Source organism: Gossypium arboreum, chromosome 5 (assembly GCF_025698485.1).
Source record: "Gossypium arboreum isolate Shixiya-1 chromosome 5, ASM2569848v2, whole genome shotgun sequence".
Classification (NCBI taxonomy): domain Eukaryota; kingdom Viridiplantae; phylum Streptophyta; class Magnoliopsida; order Malvales; family Malvaceae; genus Gossypium; species Gossypium arboreum.
This window is the reverse complement of record NC_069074.1, coordinates 6,967,966-6,985,430: the sequence shown is the minus strand read 5'-3', so window position 1 is coordinate 6,985,430 and position 17,465 is coordinate 6,967,966. Positions and strand designations below refer to the sequence as shown.

Genomic DNA, 17,465 nt, shown 5'->3' with positions numbered 1-17,465 from the left:
TGAGTACATGGCGATTCTTGAGGCTTGTAAAGAAGCTATTTGGTTGAAGGGACTATTTAGTGAACTCAATGAAGACCTTCAAATCAACACAGTATTTTGTGACAGTCAGAGTGCCATCTTTCTTACAAAAGATCAAATGTTTCATGAGAGAACAAAACACATTGATATTCGGTATCATTTTGTTCGTGATATTATTGCTCGTGGTGATATTGTTGTGAGCAAAATTAGCACTCATGAAAATCCTACAGATATGATGACTAAGTCACTTCCTATAACCAAGTTTGAGCATTGCTTAGACTTGGTTGGTGTTCATTGTTGAAGTTAAACCCTTAAGGGTTTTTGGAAGAGGTGAAGAACTTGTTTATTGAAAGTTGGCGATGAAGAACTTGTTCATTGAGAATTTGTGTCAAGGTGGAGATTGTTAGAATTAAGTGACCCAAATTCTTATTTAAATAAAATCGATGGAAAATAAAATAAAAGTAAAATCCATATAGAACTAGACTTCTTTTATTTTATTTTAGAATAAGGTTTTAAACCTTATTAAACTCTATCTATTTTATATTGATTAGGATAAGGTGTTTCAATCCTACTAGAATATGGCTTTGCAAGCCTATAAATAGACATAGTCTATTCCTCTTGTATTTGAGTAAAAATTTTTCGACATAGTGAATTTTCTTCTCCTCTGCCCGTGATTTTTTTTCCGAAAGGGTTTCCACGTAAAATTTATGTGTTCTTTATTTTTATTTATTTTATTCTATTTTATTTTTCACATTTTGGAATGAAATTTGCAGGGTTGCTCCTATAATGCTGTTCTTGGCTCATGGCAAGATAGAGCAAACTGTAAAGGAAAATCTTTCGGCGCTATCTTGGACTTCTTTTGGATGATTAAAATTTCCATTAACCCAAAAAAAAAAAGCCCAAATCTGCTTAAACTTACGGCTTCCACTAGTTTGCTGATAGCAAGCATGTCGTCGATGGATTTGTTTAATTACACCCTTCTTATATGTAAAGAAATACTCAGAAAATTACAGATATTCAGCAATCTTGACTGATATATAGCATGCGTGCCATCGATGGGCTTGTTTACACCTTACAAAACCTATAGATGTTTTGTAAGCTTGGCTGCAATCTTGACTGAAGAAAAACAGGTAAGCTTGAGACTTACAAGCACTAAAACTATTTGAGACTTGAAGAAAATTATGCTAAAGACTGAAGAAGAAATCAAATTTTGTATTTGGACTTAAATCTGCCTTTGTACGCTTAGACGATAGTATTTATAGAGCTTTAGAATTAACAGCTCTACAACAGACTTGCTAACAGTCTCGTAACAAACTTAGCTAACACTAACGGCTGGAATAACAACTGCTCATCCTTAACATTGACTATTTGTCCTCTCTGGTGGGTGATTAATCTTTAAACTACCTCTAAACTCTTATTTTGTGCTTTTCACTTAATAAAAAAAAAAGAAGAAGCTTAATGCATGTTTTTGGTTCGAATTTCTCATTTTTATATTTTTATCATTTTTTCTGTCATTTTATTTCTTTTACTTTCATTAAAAAAAATGTATTCCCTGTTCATCCCTTAATAATAGGCTTAATAAAATGTCCACGTGTATTGTTCACATGTTGGTATTTGATTGATTTAAATAGCAAGGTGATTTTTTTAATAAAAATGTTCAAAGGCTAACCTGAGAGATGGAATGAAAATAAATAGATAAAGTGATCAAATAATAAATAAAAAAAGACCAACAGTGAGAATTGTACTACTGTATAAAGGTGAAATAGTTATGAAGCGAATTACAATTGTGCTTTCCTCATATTAAAAAAAAAAAAAAAAAACAGAATCAGGTGTCATTTACATAAATTCCATAACAAGTTTTCCAGCCCTCATTCAAGTTTTTTTTTTTCTTTTATCTCGAACTTCATTTGTATGCGACACTAAAAAATATCTGATATCGAGCAAACACCATATCCGGAATATCAACAATTTTTGTTACAAAGAAGGCCGTAGTTTACTTTAGGTATAGAAAAAGATTATGCAAATATCGGGGGATTCGAACTTCAGTTTTGATGAACTTTTGCAGTTGTTTTGGGTGTTTACGTAATAATCACTGCTATTACAGCAGGCTTGCATGATTCTTTGTATGAATAAAATCTCATTTAATAAAGCAAAAAAGAAAAAGAGAGAGAGAGAGAGAGAGAGAGAGAGAGAGAGAGAGAGAGAGAGAGAGGCTATGACTATAGAGATCTAAAGAGAAATCAGTAGTTAAAAAACTAGTTGAGTGTGGCCGCTGGTGGAATGAAATTCAGGATGTCATCAAGAGGGGAACTTAACGTTCCATTCTTAGCACTAGTAATGCATAAGGTTCTAACTGTAACTGAAGAAAGATGTAAATGTATATATTGACATTGAATTCGTATATTTTGAATGTAGCATAATATTGGCTAATAGAAGCTTATAAACTGTGGCTAACTATACACTGCTGATGTTCATCTTTCGTTCTTGCATTTAACTGACACAACACTTATTTTTTACCAAGATGATCGACGTTATGGATTCAACGGCCGCTGCTTAGGATGGACATGGAGCTAGAACAGGAATTGGCAGAAACTGAATTTTCTTCATATGATGTCGCTAAAGACACAACACAATCTGTAGATGCTGTGTGTTCAACTGTCATCTTATCAGTTCTAACAGTAACACCATCCAACGGTATCCCGGGCGCCAAGGTAACAATTCCTTCCAAATATTGTACCATCTGCCTCGTGCTCGGCCTATTTGCTGCTATGGGGTTTGTACAGAGAAGGCCTAGTTTCAAAACGAACTCCATTTCATCTGCCACATATTCGCTTCCAGTCTAGGATCGGCGGCATCGAGAATAGCTCCTGCTTTCCATAATTCAAGAACCCTATCAGTCAAAAACGTCTCTTCAGGCTCTAGTTGTGGCTCCAGGGGTTTCCTTCCACTTGCTAATTCAAGCATAAAGATTCCAAAGGCAAACACATCAGTGCTGGTAGTAGCCTTGCCAGTTCGAGTTAGCTCTGGTGCTATGTATCCTATAGTCCCAACCGGACTAGTAGTTTGTAGAGTCGAACCATGATCACATAATCGGGCAAGACCAAAGTCTCCTAACCTTCCATTAAAATTAGCATCTAACTGAATATTGTTTTTTTTGTCCAATTAAGTATTTAAATTTGAACTTGAGGTTTAATTTGGTACTAATTTTTTTTGTCAAATTAGGTACTTGAACTTAATTTCATAGTTCAAATTAGTTCAAAAAATTAAGTACTAATTTGGATTAAAAGGTCAAATTCAAGTATTTAATTATATATAAATCAACTTTAAATTAAATTGAACCATAAAGCTAAACTTTAAGTGTCTAATTGGATAAAAAAATAAACTTTATGTACCAATTTGAACCCTGACGTCAAGTACAGGTAGCAAAATTTATATTTACCCCAAAAATAAAAAGTTGAGGCTACAACAGATCTTCCGCAAAACAATTTAGCTGTTGAATGAATGAGTTTGACTTTGAATTAAGCTAAAATATTTTTGCACCCAAATTTGTTAAATCATTCTTCTGTTGGTTCTTACTAAAAAAATACTTGAAATTACAAGCCCTTTTTTTTTTTTTTTTTCTGTTTAGAAACAAAAGCAATTTGTTTGTTGCGGTTAAAAGGAAAACATGTATGGAAAAACAACGATCAAATATCTGACTTTGGATAACTGTTCATTCTTTAATGGAAGAATATTATTAGCCACTAAAATAAAATAATCCCCTAAATGTTAATAATTATGAGTTAAGTGACCGTTGCCCATCAGTTCATAACTGTCTTTGAAATTACCCACCCTGTTATAACGAGCCCATTTTCCCGGTTTCCAAGACAAGTTCTTGATTCACTCACCCAATCATCCCTTTCGTAATTTAACAATTGATTCATATCAATTATTCTCTGCCAAGTTTCAAATTCAATGGAGGGGGGTAACAGCAACATATTTGACAACGTATTTATGGGAATGGGCAATAGCAAAGAAGGGAAGCAACCCACCATGTCCAGGACCAGGCTACAAATGCATGCCCCGGCATCGCTTGAGACTGATTACGTCAAACCAGATTTTGGGTTTTCTGCTGGGACTTGTAAGGCTGCTGCAACTCCAATTCCCCTGCTCACACCGCTCGCCTTATCCCCCCATCCCTTCCCACAGTCTGATGACATGAAAGCTGCTGCAGAACCTGTACGGACAGCATTTGCCTGGAAAGAACCAGTTGGGGGTGGGGCACCATATGTGGACGCTTCCACTTTGTTCGCTTTGTTCCAAACCAGATGTGTTCTTGTCAATGATGAACAGTGATGTTTATGCTTTTGCATTTTATCTATATATGGTTTACCACTTCACCTTTTGTGCTTTTCCCAGCTATGAGGTTGATTTTACGAGATTTGTTCATAAATGATGGATAGGGCTCTTTTCTCCATGGTCAATACTATGATAAGTAGTTGAATGATCAGCTGTTGCCTGCTGTTTTTGCCTGTAAGAACGAATATCATCCGATTTGTGTTACAAGTGATATCATTGTTGATTTTAAGCTCGTGTTAAGTTTCACAATCTCAAGTATCGGATTCTCACAATTACTCTATGTTGTTGCATTACAATAACAGGACTGCCGGCATTTTGATGGTTTTGTATTTTAGCATTAGGCCCCCAAACAAATATCAATCTGTTAATGCTTCAATCAAGACTAGATAAGTTCCGATCAGTGTAATCGTAATTTTTTTCAGCTAATAGCAAGATAAGTAGAAATGAAGTATGCCATAAACGAAATTAGGTATTTCATTGCAGAAAACTTTTAGAACTTAATGGAGCATCTCAGCTAGTAATCCATTCCAATGCCGAAAAAGCTCTTCATTGTTTATGTACAATACCACAATCATCCAACCAAAGTCTTATGGAAGACATTAAAAATAAAGGAATCCCATGCCCGTCCATCAAGCTCTCACTTTAATTTCAATTAAAGAAAATTTACGAAATACCCAGTAATACCCCTTGACTCTCTCTTTAAAAGTAACTGCTGCAATATAATATGGCAAAGTAGACATTTCTCTAACAAAATCAGAAGTCAAATTCGCCTGTTGCCTGCAAAAACATAAGCATTTAGCAAAGGAAACTTGGATTTAGGAAGAGTGACTCAAAGCCAGAAAGCATCCAAGTGAAATAACAAGCCACATATCATTCAGTAAGAAGCACACCTTATTAAAGAGAATGTCCTTATTGTTTATATGCATGATGCCATCCTTCAGGGTGCATTTCCATCGGCTCTTTGTACGTGTTACCTGTTAACAAAAATGCACAACGACTTTGTTTATAGTCAGCACAAGGTGACTATCAAAACTTGCAGAAATACAAATGACCGAATAGGCTATGGGAAACAATGATAGATGCTGCAAATTAGCAAAATCACCTTATCAAATTGAGCCAAAACCAGATGCTGCGTGTTCAGCTCCTCCTGGTCCACATCATCCAAATCATCATCATCGTCATCTTCATTCAATGGTTCATCATCGTCGTTGTCTCCTGTATCATTTTGGGCAACAGGGGCAGGAGTGGCAGCCTGAAGGTCTGGCAATGAAACAAACAAGCAGGTCAACCAGAAAAATAAGGTGCTTAGATGAGAGAGAGAGAGAGTAGCCATATAAAAGATGCAAGCTTCAGTTCACCCATTGAAATTACCATTGGGAGCCGGCGTGTTCGCTACATTATAGTCTTCACCAACAACTCCTTGATAATTGTATATCTTTAAGGTGAAAGAAAAAATAAAAAGGCAACAGCCTGTAAGTTAGTAAACTCTCCAATGATGCATACAAGAAACAAAGATTCCAAACCATATGCATAAGGTGTCAGTTGTAGAATTACACAAATTAGATTAGGAATTGACTTAAGAAAGTATATGATACTTACATTGGGAGTGGAAAGCATATCTTCAAATGGATCAGGAATTGGTCCATCCAGTTGAGAAATCTTTGGTGATGATGTAACAAAGTGAGCTAATATATTGGTTTTGCCAGTGGTTGCTGAGTCATGTCTACCCAGGAAATTACAACCCTTACTTCCCTGAAGTTCAGAACTATGTGATTAAGAATGGTGTAGAACAAATCCAAACTCACATATTCCAACAACGATTCTGGTACGGAAGTACCCTTCTGGAATAACGAAGTCTCATTATAAACATTTACCAAATTATAGCTCAGAGCTTAAACTATGTTTTCTTTTGCATTTTTATTAAGATAGAAGATAAGCAAAAAAAGAAAAGAACGTAGGAATAAAAGAAAAAAGGAACAGCTTGTCACAAGCAGATCTAACAATAATGGAGAAAAAGAAAATAGGGCTAACAGGTGGAGGGATCATTTATAACTGGAGGAAACCAACCTCATCTTATCACAATGACCACAATTAGAATGATAAAGTATCCTTACGAATATTCATCTTATACCTCAGAGCCTGAAGTAAGTTTGCTTTTCCATTTTTAAAAAGATAAAAGGTGTAATAAAAAAAAAAAGAAAAGAATGAAGGGACAAAAAAAAGAAAACATGTCTGAAGCAGATCTAACAATAATGGATAAAAGAATTCAGGTTAAAAGGTTAGGGGATCATTATAAGTTGAGAAAAGCAACCTCATCTTGTCACACTATCTCAAAGACCTGCCACATACTGACTGCCAAGACCTTTAACCTATGAGAGCATTCTGGGTCAACCAAAAGATACTAAAGAACACATTCTTTTAATCCTGGGAATGTTCTTTACAGAACAACAGGAAGTACAAATGAATCAGAAAAATCATAAAACTCTAATTTCAATATTACTATTTAACCCAGATATTTCAACGAAATATAAATGCGGATTTGTAGATATATTACACAAAGGACCACTAACCTCTGTCTTTGCAACTTCAGATGTAGAATCCCCAGCTCCATCTTGTTGGGGTATATATCCACCGTTGTTATATTGTGTAGCAAAATCCTCACGTTTTCTCTTTCCAGGAGGCATCATAAAGAAGTCCTGGTATTTTCTCCAATATTAAAATTAATCACCAACTTACGCAACAACAGTTCATTTTTTGATGGACATATTTCCCAGAAAATTCAGATTAAAGTGTTGCGACACCAATCCCTTTTCACATGACCCATGAGTTTTCAAACCATAAAAAAACCAGATGCCATTATGGAATTGTAATGTTACTCATAACAGGAGTTACCTGTGTCAGGGGTTGATTTGAGGTTCCTCTGTCCACCTCATCCCGCCCTTCCACATAAGCTACAAGAAAATAGTAGTTAGCATCAACAAACCATGTGCATTAGAACTGATTGCTCTTTTAACGTCATACTAACCAACATTAACATCTACGCTTAGTGGGGTCCTTTGATTTGACCAAGGAGAAGGAGATTGCTGCGGAACAAAAAAACAATAAGAATATATCAGAAATAAATCTACAACAAGCCAAACAGCTACTTTTTCCTTTCTGTGACAATTAGAAAATTACAACTACTGTAGCACAATGTTCCCTAAAGGAAGTGGTAGACTGGTAGTTACAAAGCATTTACCATGTAAGGGCTTGGCCTTCCACCTTTCACATCAGCATTACTAGTACCATCATTCACAGGTGTAGGATAATCACTACTTCCAGTAGGGATGTTATACATAGAGCCATCTGCACTTCCTGGCAACGGTGTAGGAGCAGGTGTTTGCAACGGAGTCTACACAATTAAAACCCCCATATCTTAAAATCACAAACAAAAAATATCACCGCAATTTTATCGAATAAAAACAGTCAAAATAGAGCCGTTACCGGAGGGAAAAGCATATCAGCCGTAGGAGTTTCGTACTCCTCAGTCCCCTCGTAAGGGACATTGAGATCGTGCACTGGCGTAATTGGGCCACCAGCAGTGGGTTGCTTCTGACCCGTAGACCTCTCTATAGGACCACATATTGCCCCCGCTTGCATCATCTTCGTCTCCCAAAGCTAAAACCCAATATTCCACGTAATCAATTCAACTAGATCATTTCCTTCCAATAACATTATTAACAAACCCTAAAGTTTCAATCAGATCAAATCTAAACTCATAAAGTCCCAAAACCTACTAGTTTCCAAAACAAATAATCAAACCCTAAAAATCGTATTTTAGAAAAATGGAATAAAAAGGAAATTGGAGAAGGCTTTTACTCCTTGGAGTTCATTGAGGACAGCTTCGCCTGGTCCACCGTTGTTGATGAACTCGTCGCGAACCTTGTTAATGACGTCTTCGATGACGTGGATGTAAACCGCGCTCGTTGTTGACGACGTCATATTTTCTCGAATCTTCTATCTAGCTCCTCGGTTTCCTTTTTTTCTTCAATTATTGGAACAAAGAAATAATTGTTGGATTTATTTTATAGGAAAATGATTTAGGAGAAAAAGAAGAGAAGCATGTGAATGGAATTTGAAGGAAGGAGTGAAATTAGAGAAAGGGAAGCTAGGGTTTGGACTTTGGAGAATGAATCGGAGCTTAACAGAAAGAACGGATAGAAAGAAAGGGGCGGACGAGAAAAGGAGATTAAAAGAGTGCAATATAAATAGGTTTGCATCCGTTTATAAGGCTGCAGCCACGTGGCGCAATTCAAGTGCTTCTTCAGTTTTTTTCTTTTATTTTTCTGTTAACATGCACTTTTTCTAGAACTACGCTAAGCTCTCAATACCGGCGCTTATGATCTGACAAATAGTTTGAATAAAAAAAAAAAAAAAGCGTTTAGTCGGGTTTTAAACTTAAATAATACAAAAATATTACAAAAACAGGTTAAAAAAACATATTATTTACAGGAATGGATTATTTTGAGCATTGGGCACCATTTATAAAAATAATAATATTTTAATAGAAATAAATAAATAATAATATTTTAATTCTAAAAGTGGTGTCGCGAGCAAGGGGGCGGCACTTCTTTTTCCCCATACTTTTACCACCTTCCTTTTTATATATATATATATATATATTTTTAGTTTTATAATATAATTTTATATTTTATTAGTTAGTTTTATATTTATATTTTATAGATTTCATAATTTAATTTAATTTTATAAAAATGGTTGAGTGGTTTTATTTTTATAATTATAATTTTTTATTTTTATAATTATAATTATAATTTTTGAATGTTTTAATAATGTGTATTCCTTGAGGCGAAATGTATCGAATTTTTAGAAATAGAATCAACTTAATAGAATTTATAAAATATTAGGGTAAAATTTGTTATTATATCGTTTTGTTTGGTGACCAAATACATTTTAATGGTAAAATAACTAGAATTAGAAAATTTACTTAATAAACTTAAATAATAAAAATTTTCAATGACCAAAACAAAAATTCGCTAAAAATTTAAGTGACTATTTAAGTAGTTTACCCTAATATTTTTATGTCAATTTTACAAAAAAATTATCAATTTAGTTATTATTCTAAATATTTAAAATTTATAATCATAAAATATTAAAGAATAATAAAATATGAAAATAAAAAAACTTAAACATTTTTATTAAATAAAATAAAATTATAAAAACTATAAAATATAAATATAAAACTAGCTAATAAAATATAAAATTATATTATAAAACTAGAAAATATAAAAGGAGTGCCACCCTTTGTTGGCGACACACCTTTTAAAATAAAATTATTATTCTATTATTTATTTTCTTAAAATATTATTGTCTTTTAAATAATACATTCTTGTAAACAACTTATTTTTATTTTATTTTCGTAATTAATTTTTCATGTAAAAACGATACATTATTGTAAATAATTTGTTTTTATTTTATTTTAGTAATTACTTTTTTCATGTAAAAACCGCTTTTTAGTCGGAATTTTATAAAGATCAATAGTGATTAGATTTATTTCTAAAATAAATTTATTGAACTACTCAATTAAATGTCCCATTTATTTTTCAAAATAAATTCATCGAGTTTTTCGCCCAAAATCACTCATATTATTATTTTTACAATTTATTTTAATCCTAAGAATCACAATGGCTGTATTTTATTTTTGACTGGAATAAATAAGGGTAATTCTTACAATTTTTGGTCCAATTCTAAGCCTTCAACACAACACAACCCAACAAATAAAATTCAATAAACCCAAATTTCAGTGAGACTCGGGCCTGAATAAGGAACAAGCAGCCTCTGCCCTTTGGTTTTATAATTTTCTTTTTAAATTTTTGTCATTAAAAGAAGGTAATGTAATTACCATTAAAGATAGTATCTGTAATTGACAGCTTAGGATTAAGTAATTAATTGAATGTTTATAATATAGTCAACAATCAGGTCCCTTGCTATTATTGGCCCTGCTCCATTTCTAGCTTGACTAATGGTGTAGACAGAAGCAGGTATGGTTCATCGTGCATCGTAAAAGCTAGCAAAGTATACTAGTCATTTTTATATTTTTGGTAAAGAACTAAGTAATATGTAAGACCTCGATGTTTCATGTACGGTTTTCCTTTTTGGGCCATAACAAATGGGGAGACTTGAAATTAACACAAGTTTTTGTAGAATTTTCGCAATTTTTAGATCTTATTTCTATATGATTTCTAAAGCATTCCAACTATTCATTGTTTTTAAGCACATTCATGTTCAGCAAATGTTGAAATATTAAGAAGTTGAACATATTTTGCATCAGTGTGCTAGGAGGTGCAGATTTCACTGGTGATTCCCATGGGAAAATAAAGATGGCCGTATGAGTTTTAAGTGCCAGTTAAGCAAAAGATACTTAACCCAAATAATTGAGAATCAAAACTTTGGAAGAATAAGAGCATAGCATTTTTCAATAGCGGAAGATTAAAAGAAAGTGAGAGCGATTTTTTTTTCTTTTTTGTGACAATTATTGGGTCATTAATCACCGAGTTGCTGCTTTGTTCTATTAGAAGGCGAGTTAGAGCTTGAGCCAAGCCCCCTCAGGCCGTAGCACATCATTCAACAATGAAACAAGCTCTCATTTCACCTTCCTCAGGTCTCACTCACACCCAAAATCCATTTTCTTCTTCTTTTAAACCTCAACTTAACACCCATTCGATTCTCTTTTTCAAACCCATAGCTTCCTTTTCACTTCAATACCGAAGTCCAATTTTGAATCAAATTCGAACCATGGCGCTGAGTAACATAAAATCTAACAGATGGTCACTCCAAGGCATGACAGCCCTGGTAACTGGCGGCACACGTGGAATCGGGTAAAAACAAGAAATTCCCCATTTTTATAAACATGAAAAAGCTTGTCCTTGTATTTGCCATGTAATGTCAAGCAGTAAACTTTGAGCTTTTTTTTTTTTTTTGGATTGGTTTTTGTTTTTTCTGTTTTGTTAGACGTGCCATAGTTGAGGAATTGGGGGGACTTGGAGCAAGAGTGCACACTTGTTCACGTAATGAAAATGAGCTTGACAAGGCTTTGGTAGACTGGAAAAGTTTGGGCTTTGAAGTTTCTGGTTCTATTTGCGATGTGTCCATTGCAGCACAAAGACAGAGCTTAATGGAAACGGTTTCATCATTGTTTGATTGCAAGCTCAACATCCTCGTAAGCTTCTGTCTTTCCTCATTTGAATGTATCTGTTATGTTTGTTTGTTTGCCTGTGAGAGTTACAGCAATATAGCCAAATAAGGCTTGTTTTTGGTGTACTAATTGCTAGAAACGGATTGGGGGGGGGGGTGTTAAAAGTAATACGAACAGTAAGGAGTAAGATTACATTTTACCTTATTTCACTCAAAATATGAGCAAGTTAGTCTCAACTGTTCTTTCCATTAAAAATTTATCCATTTCTACCGATAAAAACTGGAACAACCAACTAGTTAATGTGGCATATCACGACCAGTTTTTAAGAGTAAAAACAGATGAAATTTTCTACACAATAATCAATATGCTCTTTGATCTAATGTTCATGGGCTAATTTGCTTTTTTTTAGTAAAGAGGGCTAAATGCAATCCAACTTGATACAAGGCCTCCATGGTACTTTTACCAATGAATGGGTCTTCTTGTTTGCATTCTTATATGTTAAAACTAAACTGCAGCTTGTTTTTACAGATTAATAATGTTGGGACAAATATAAGGAAACCAATGGTAGATTTCACAGTTGAAGAAGTTTCAACTCTTTTGGCAACCAATTTTGAATCTGTTTTCAATTTATGCCAACTTGCTTATCCACTTCTCAAAACATCAGGATCAGGAAGTGTTGTATTCACCTCCTCAGTGTCTGGATTTGTTTCACTCAAGTCCATGTCACTTCAAGGAGCAACTAAAGGTAGTATACATTTAAGATAAATTCAATGAAAATGCTGATATGTGGAACCAATTTGTATAATCAAATGGTTATTTCCTTTTGTTTTACTTGGGTATTGTGGTGTATTTTGATGCCTAGGAGCTATCAATCAACTCACAAGAAACTTGGCTTGTGAGTGGGCAAAAGATAACATAAGGAGTAATGCTGTTGCACCTTGGTACATCAGAACTTCCATGGTGGAACAAGTAATTTTCTTTTCACTCGTACAATTTTTTTTGAAGTTTGAATTGGATCCTGATTATATTTTCACAATTATGTTGGATTATGGTAATAAATAGTAATAGGCAATGGCTTTGATTCGTCGGCATGATAGCTTACATGCTTGTTTCCCTGTTCAACATTTATTTCATACTTAGATTGTTTCAAGTTGACATAGTACTGAACATGGTGACTAAAGAGATTCAGAGAATACTTTTAAACTTACTCCACCATACACGTTTTTGGAAAGAATCGTTTCTTAGTTATTAAACAGTGTCCTAGTTCTAACAGCTCAGTTTCCTGGTATTGTGAATCTGAATTTGCCAAGTTTCAAGATAAGCTCCAGGCTAATGATACTTGAATCGATGAAGCGGTTTTCAGGGAATGACTTATTTGCCATTTTGAATGTCAATAGCAAATGCTCCACGGATGTGATTTAAGGAATGAAAACCGAAGCATCATTTCTGATTATAATCTTCCTCTCTCGACATCAACATCTTCCATAATCTGTCACATACTAATCACTGTGTTTTGGAGCTTTAGGAATACTCTCTTGTTTTGATCTCACTACTTTCTCTAGGTACTCAGCAACAAAGAATATTTAGAAGAGGTGTACTCTCGAACTCCTCTTGGACGACTCGGTGATCCAACAGAGGTTTCATCCTTGGTAGCATTCCTTTGCCTGCCTGCATCATCTTACATAACCGGTCAGATTATTTGTGTTGACGGTGGCATGTCTGTAAATGGTTTTTACCCAACAAATTACTAGAAATCGACTTAAGGATCAACTGGTCATATGCTCTGTAATTGATGATGTTGGAGAGGAAAGTTTCCGTGCCCTTGCTTTTCTACTTAGTTTTTTATTGGAAAATGGGGTGGTTTGTAGCCAATTTTGTTATTTAAGACCTCTCTATTTCTCTCCCATTATTCTGTAGCCCATATAATATTAAAAAATGAACCATACGAAGAGAAGAGGAGTAATAAAAGCACAATAAAGAGAGAACATATAAAACGAAAAGAAAAAAAACAGTCCTCAATCCTTCACTAACCAAAAAGCTACCAGCAAGTAACAAAATGTCGCCTCTCACCCTCTGCTAAAGAAACAAATCTGCAAGGAAGTTTTAATTAACGATTCTAGACGTCAATCCAATGGCGGGTCGGATTTCCGTCGGTCTTCATCAGCAAACTTCTTCAATCGGACAGGTAAATCATTCCACCAAGTAATATCTCAGGGCAAAAATCAGCCTTCTTGAGTAATTTAGTGGACAAGTTGATTCCCTCTTCTTGGAATAAATTTAAATTTAAATTTGTCCAACGGTTTTGTTATTTGAAACTGGATGGATTTTATCTAAAAAGATATTGAATAAATATTTTTCTTACCAACATTAAAATCCTTACAAAGCAAACTTTCCTTGGTAATTATGGTATTTTTTATTAAATTAAATATTTGAATTTTGTTAACCATATCTATATAAGAGGTAACGTTTTCAACTAAATTTGTCGAATCTTGCGGCATTAATGGTCTACAAGCATTTTTCTAATTGCAATTGGCACACATAAACGACAGCCTTCCTAGGTATATTATATATATATATATTGGCACACATAAACGACAGTCTCCCTAGATATATTATATATTTATATAAAAATATATATATAGGTGTTGGTTGTTTGTTTGTGGTGTGTAATATACATATTAAGCATTCATAATGCAATACGTATGTAAACAATGTTACTGGTTTTAATAAATTTGTTTATTTGTCGCATAAGACAAGCAGCCACCTAATGGCTTATCATAAAATTCGCTGTACTTAACAACTCCTCAAGCTGTTGACTCTGGAAAGATAGGAGAGACAGAGAGTGACCGGTAACCAATGGCAAAGGATTCAACTTCAAGTAGAGGGCGATGGTCTCTCAAAGGAACAACTGCTCTTGTGACGGGTGGAACTAAAGGAATTGGGTAACCCTCTCTTAACAATGATTACATGTTTCAGTCGTGAATTATTCCACCTTTGAGTTAAAACATTTGTTTGTGTTGCTGCAACTTGCGGTTTTAGGTTGGCTGTTGTAGAGGAGCTGGCAGCACTGGGGGCAACAGTTTACACATGCAGCCGCAACCAAGATCAGCTGAATGAATGCTTGAAAGAATGGAAGATGAAGGGTTTTCAAGTTTTCGGTTCCGTATGTGATGCAACGTCTCCGGCTCAAAGGGAAGCCCTCATCAATAATGTTTCCTCCATGTTTAATGCCCAACTTAACATCCTCGTAAGTTCATTTAATTTTTAGGATACTTTTCTCATTATTAATTTATATTTGGTAGGAAGTCTCAAGTCTCAAGTCTCAATTTAATTTACTTATATGCCTTCTTAACTTTTTATTTATTTAATTATGTCTAAATTTAGATAGAATTTAGATAAAACTTATATCAAATCTTTATAGAAGGCTTGTCAACTCCTAACAAAATTATACGAAAATAATTTACCTAAAATTAAATTATATATTATTTGTCTCTGAATACATGTAAAAAGTATATACTTTATAGCAAAGACAAATCTAGAAATAATATCAAGAGAGGTCAAAATTGAGATTTACCTATTATACTGTAGTTCCCTTTTGTGAAAGTTGTTTACTGCAGCCCAATTTGAAAATAAAAATGTTTATATTGATAATTACATATTTCGTATTCAAATAAAAATATTTTTATTATTATTCAAAAACATTATATCTAATTAAGATAATTAAAATATTATAAAATTATTTAATTACAATAAAAAACATAAAATTGCGTATATATATTGTATTAAATATTATAGTTTTTAACTTTTTATAAGCATAACATGAACAATATTAACTTTAAAAATAACATAAAATATACTTGTTTTGATTGATTAAAGAGTAAAGTAACAAAATTAATATTAATTAATTAAATTTAGCCAAAATTCTTTTAACAATTTTACAATATAACTCCCTATTTTACTTCTGTAATTTAAGATATTTAAAAATTGAGGGCCAAACATAAATTTTCCTTATTTTTTAGTAGAATTTTAAAACATTTGTAAGGGCTTGTAAGAAATTACACCAAGGTTGTCATTGTATTCGCCTCTTTTTTATAGGCAGGGTTAATATAATTTTCCCCCTCAACTTAATATTTATGTACTTAAATTTGACAATTAGATTAATTTTTGTTCTTAAACTTGGATTCCATCCAAATTTGATGACATGATACTTTGAGGTTGTGTCATATCATCTACTGAAAATTTAAATACTATTTTTTTAAGTGATGATACTGATAAGTTCGTATATTAAAATAGACTTAATTATCGAATGAAAAAAAATACAAATAATAGTCTTAATCATCAAATTCATGGATAAAAAATTACATTAACACTTGTATGAATCGAAGAGTTGAGAAAAGGTAAAGCTTTTGACATGAGCTGGGCTTTCGTAGATAAACAATGTGGGGACAAACGATTGGAAACCAACTGCGGAATATACAAATACAGAACTTTCGACTTTGTTGAGTACCAATTTCGAATCGGCTTACCACTTCTCCCAACTTGCTTATCCCCTTCTCAGAGCATCGGGACGTGGAAGCATTGTTTTTGTTTCTTCTGTTGCCGGTGTATTCTCAATCAATGTTGGATCTATCTATGGATCAACTAAAGGTACGTAATTACCTGTTTAAAATCATGTTTTATATATATATTAGTTGAATTTAAGCCCTGTAATTAGCGGTATGTTCAAGCAGGAGCGATGAACCAATTAACAAAGGAACTGGCATGTGAGTGGGCAAAAGACAACATCAGGACCAACTGTGTCGCCCCATGGTTCATCAGAACCCCGCTTACTGAACAAGTAATGTCTTAATTTACCAATCACCACCATACTTCAAATTCTGGAGTACTTTTTTAAATTGAATTACTGCAAGTGTGGGTTGTTGTTTGCAGGTTCTGAGTAGCAGTAAGTTCATGGAAGCTGTGGTCTCTCGAACACCACTGGGTCGAGTTGGAGAGCCGGAAGAGGTTGCCCATTTGGTAGCATTTCTTTGCCTTCCAGCATCTTCATTCATAACGGGCCAAATTATTTGTGTTGATGGTGGGCTCACAGCAAATGGGTTTTTCTTTCATAGATCAAACCTTTGAATAAATTACTGCATTAAACAAACACTGACTGGATTGCAGGTCTTTGTTAATGGTGTCTCGTCGCCACTAAATGATATTCATCCAAGGTTTTTATAAACTCTATCATGAAATAATTCATAGTAGATTTTGTCAACTTTGTGAATCATACTTGCATGAGGATGCATGGGTCGAGTCTCTTTTTTCTAAAGAAATCCTTCGACAGAAAAAGTTTGGCATTCAATCAAAAGTATATGTTTTCATTTTTATTTTTTATGTTCATGGAGTATAATTATGAGCCAATAAAAAGTTATATTAACATAATCAAAGGTTAAGTTACAAAAGGAAGAGCAAATACATTAATTACATAATTTAAATTACTCCTTAACGGGAAGACCTCAAATAAGCATAAATTATATGTTCTATGACGAGCTAATTTGACCAGTCTATGAGCATCTTAGTTCTCCTCTTTAGAAATGTATTAATTCATCTTTAAAAAATAATATAAATAATATAATACGTATACACTAATACAGTTAACTTAATCAAATTGTTTTATCAATCTTGAATAAGCATGAAAGTGAATTTGTATAAAAATTTTAAACTTAAACTTTGAGAAAAAATTTTAAAATTTAAAATATTACTTAGATCATAAACACCTCTTATTTATTATGCTGATATAAATAATAATGTAGAGCTTACTAAAATCATCATTAGATTACATAATGAAACATTTATTTAACTTCATTATATTAACATTGAATAAAATTTATATTTTCATCTAAAATTATTTTACATATCCCAGGACTCAAACTTC

At 33.4% G+C, this 17,465-nt stretch overlaps 3 protein-coding genes and 1 long non-coding RNA gene across 5 annotated transcripts; 2 read left to right on the top strand and 2 right to left on the bottom strand.

Annotated features, from left to right (window-relative positions):
• Window positions 1-4,807: 4,807 nt before the first annotated feature.
• Window positions 4,808-8,753, bottom strand: LOC108487289 (transcription initiation factor IIA large subunit-like). Its single transcript, XM_017791590.2, has 11 exons — window positions 8,215-8,753; window positions 7,840-8,013; window positions 7,595-7,747; window positions 7,382-7,439; window positions 7,249-7,307; window positions 6,927-7,052; window positions 5,956-6,108; window positions 5,728-5,791; window positions 5,459-5,616; window positions 5,247-5,330; window positions 4,808-5,133 (listed from the first exon to the last, which is right to left on the bottom strand). The coding sequence occupies exons 1-11, from the start codon at window positions 8,335-8,337 to the stop codon at window positions 5,110-5,112; spliced, it is 1,176 nt and encodes a 391-aa protein (XP_017647079.1). The 5' UTR covers window positions 8,338-8,753; the 3' UTR covers window positions 4,808-5,109.
• A 1,617-nt stretch (window positions 8,754-10,370) lies between these two features.
• Window positions 10,371-13,420, top strand: LOC108487068 (tropinone reductase homolog At2g29260, chloroplastic-like). Of its 2 annotated transcripts, none has more exons than XM_017791293.2 (6): window positions 10,371-10,394; window positions 10,685-11,231; window positions 11,365-11,572; window positions 12,077-12,293; window positions 12,411-12,517; window positions 13,111-13,420. In XM_017791293.2, the coding sequence occupies exons 2-6, from the start codon at window positions 10,984-10,986 to the stop codon at window positions 13,297-13,299; spliced, it is 969 nt and encodes a 322-aa protein (XP_017646782.1). In that variant the 5' UTR covers window positions 10,371-10,394; window positions 10,685-10,983; the 3' UTR covers window positions 13,300-13,420. The 2 variants fall into 2 exon arrangements, with proteins under 2 accessions (XP_017646782.1, XP_017646783.1); XM_017791294.2 differs by lacking the exon at window positions 10,371-10,394 and having other exon boundaries at window positions 10,530-11,014; window positions 11,099-11,231.
• Window positions 13,060-13,943, bottom strand: LOC128293110 (uncharacterized). The gene is made up of 2 exons (XR_008283172.1): window positions 13,619-13,943; window positions 13,060-13,216 (listed from the first exon to the last, which is right to left on the bottom strand). It is a non-coding gene; the product is annotated as an uncharacterized LOC128293110 (long non-coding RNA).
• A 329-nt stretch (window positions 13,944-14,272) lies between these two features.
• LOC108487069 (tropinone reductase homolog At5g06060-like) lies at window positions 14,273-16,769 on the top strand. The gene is made up of 5 exons (XM_017791296.2): window positions 14,273-14,490; window positions 14,588-14,795; window positions 15,979-16,195; window positions 16,279-16,385; window positions 16,478-16,769. The coding sequence occupies exons 1-5, from the start codon at window positions 14,405-14,407 to the stop codon at window positions 16,670-16,672; spliced, it is 813 nt and encodes a 270-aa protein (XP_017646785.1). The 5' UTR covers window positions 14,273-14,404; the 3' UTR covers window positions 16,673-16,769.
• Window positions 16,770-17,465: the final 696 nt, after the last annotated feature.

Excerpts from the sequence above, each read along its gene's own strand:
- LOC108487289 (XM_017791590.2), bottom strand. The coding sequence starts at position 8,337 with ATGACGTCGTCAACAACGAGCGCGGTTTACATCCACGTCATCGAAGAC. Across the intron at positions 6,109-6,926 it reads CTGAAGTTGCAAAGACAGAG|GGAAGTAAGGGTTGTAATTT; the intron begins GTTAGTGGTCCT and ends TCTGAACTTCAG. Across the intron at positions 5,792-5,955 it reads ATATGCTTTCCACTCCCAAT|ATATACAATTATCAAGGAGT; the intron begins GTAAGTATCATA and ends TTCACCTTAAAG.
- LOC108487069 (XM_017791296.2), top strand. The coding sequence starts at position 14,405 with ATGGCAAAGGATTCAACTTCAAGTAGAGGGCGATGGTCTCTCAAAGGA. Across the intron at positions 16,196-16,278 it reads TATCTATGGATCAACTAAAG|GAGCGATGAACCAATTAACA; the intron begins GTACGTAATTAC and ends ATGTTCAAGCAG. Across the intron at positions 16,386-16,477 it reads GAACCCCGCTTACTGAACAA|GTTCTGAGTAGCAGTAAGTT; the intron begins GTAATGTCTTAA and ends TGTTGTTTGCAG.
- LOC108487068 (XM_017791293.2), top strand. The coding sequence starts at position 10,984 with ATGAAACAAGCTCTCATTTCACCTTCCTCAGGTCTCACTCACACCCAA. Across the intron at positions 12,294-12,410 it reads ACTTCAAGGAGCAACTAAAG|GAGCTATCAATCAACTCACA; the intron begins GTAGTATACATT and ends TTTGATGCCTAG. Across the intron at positions 12,518-13,110 it reads GAACTTCCATGGTGGAACAA|GTACTCAGCAACAAAGAATA; the intron begins GTAATTTTCTTT and ends TACTTTCTCTAG.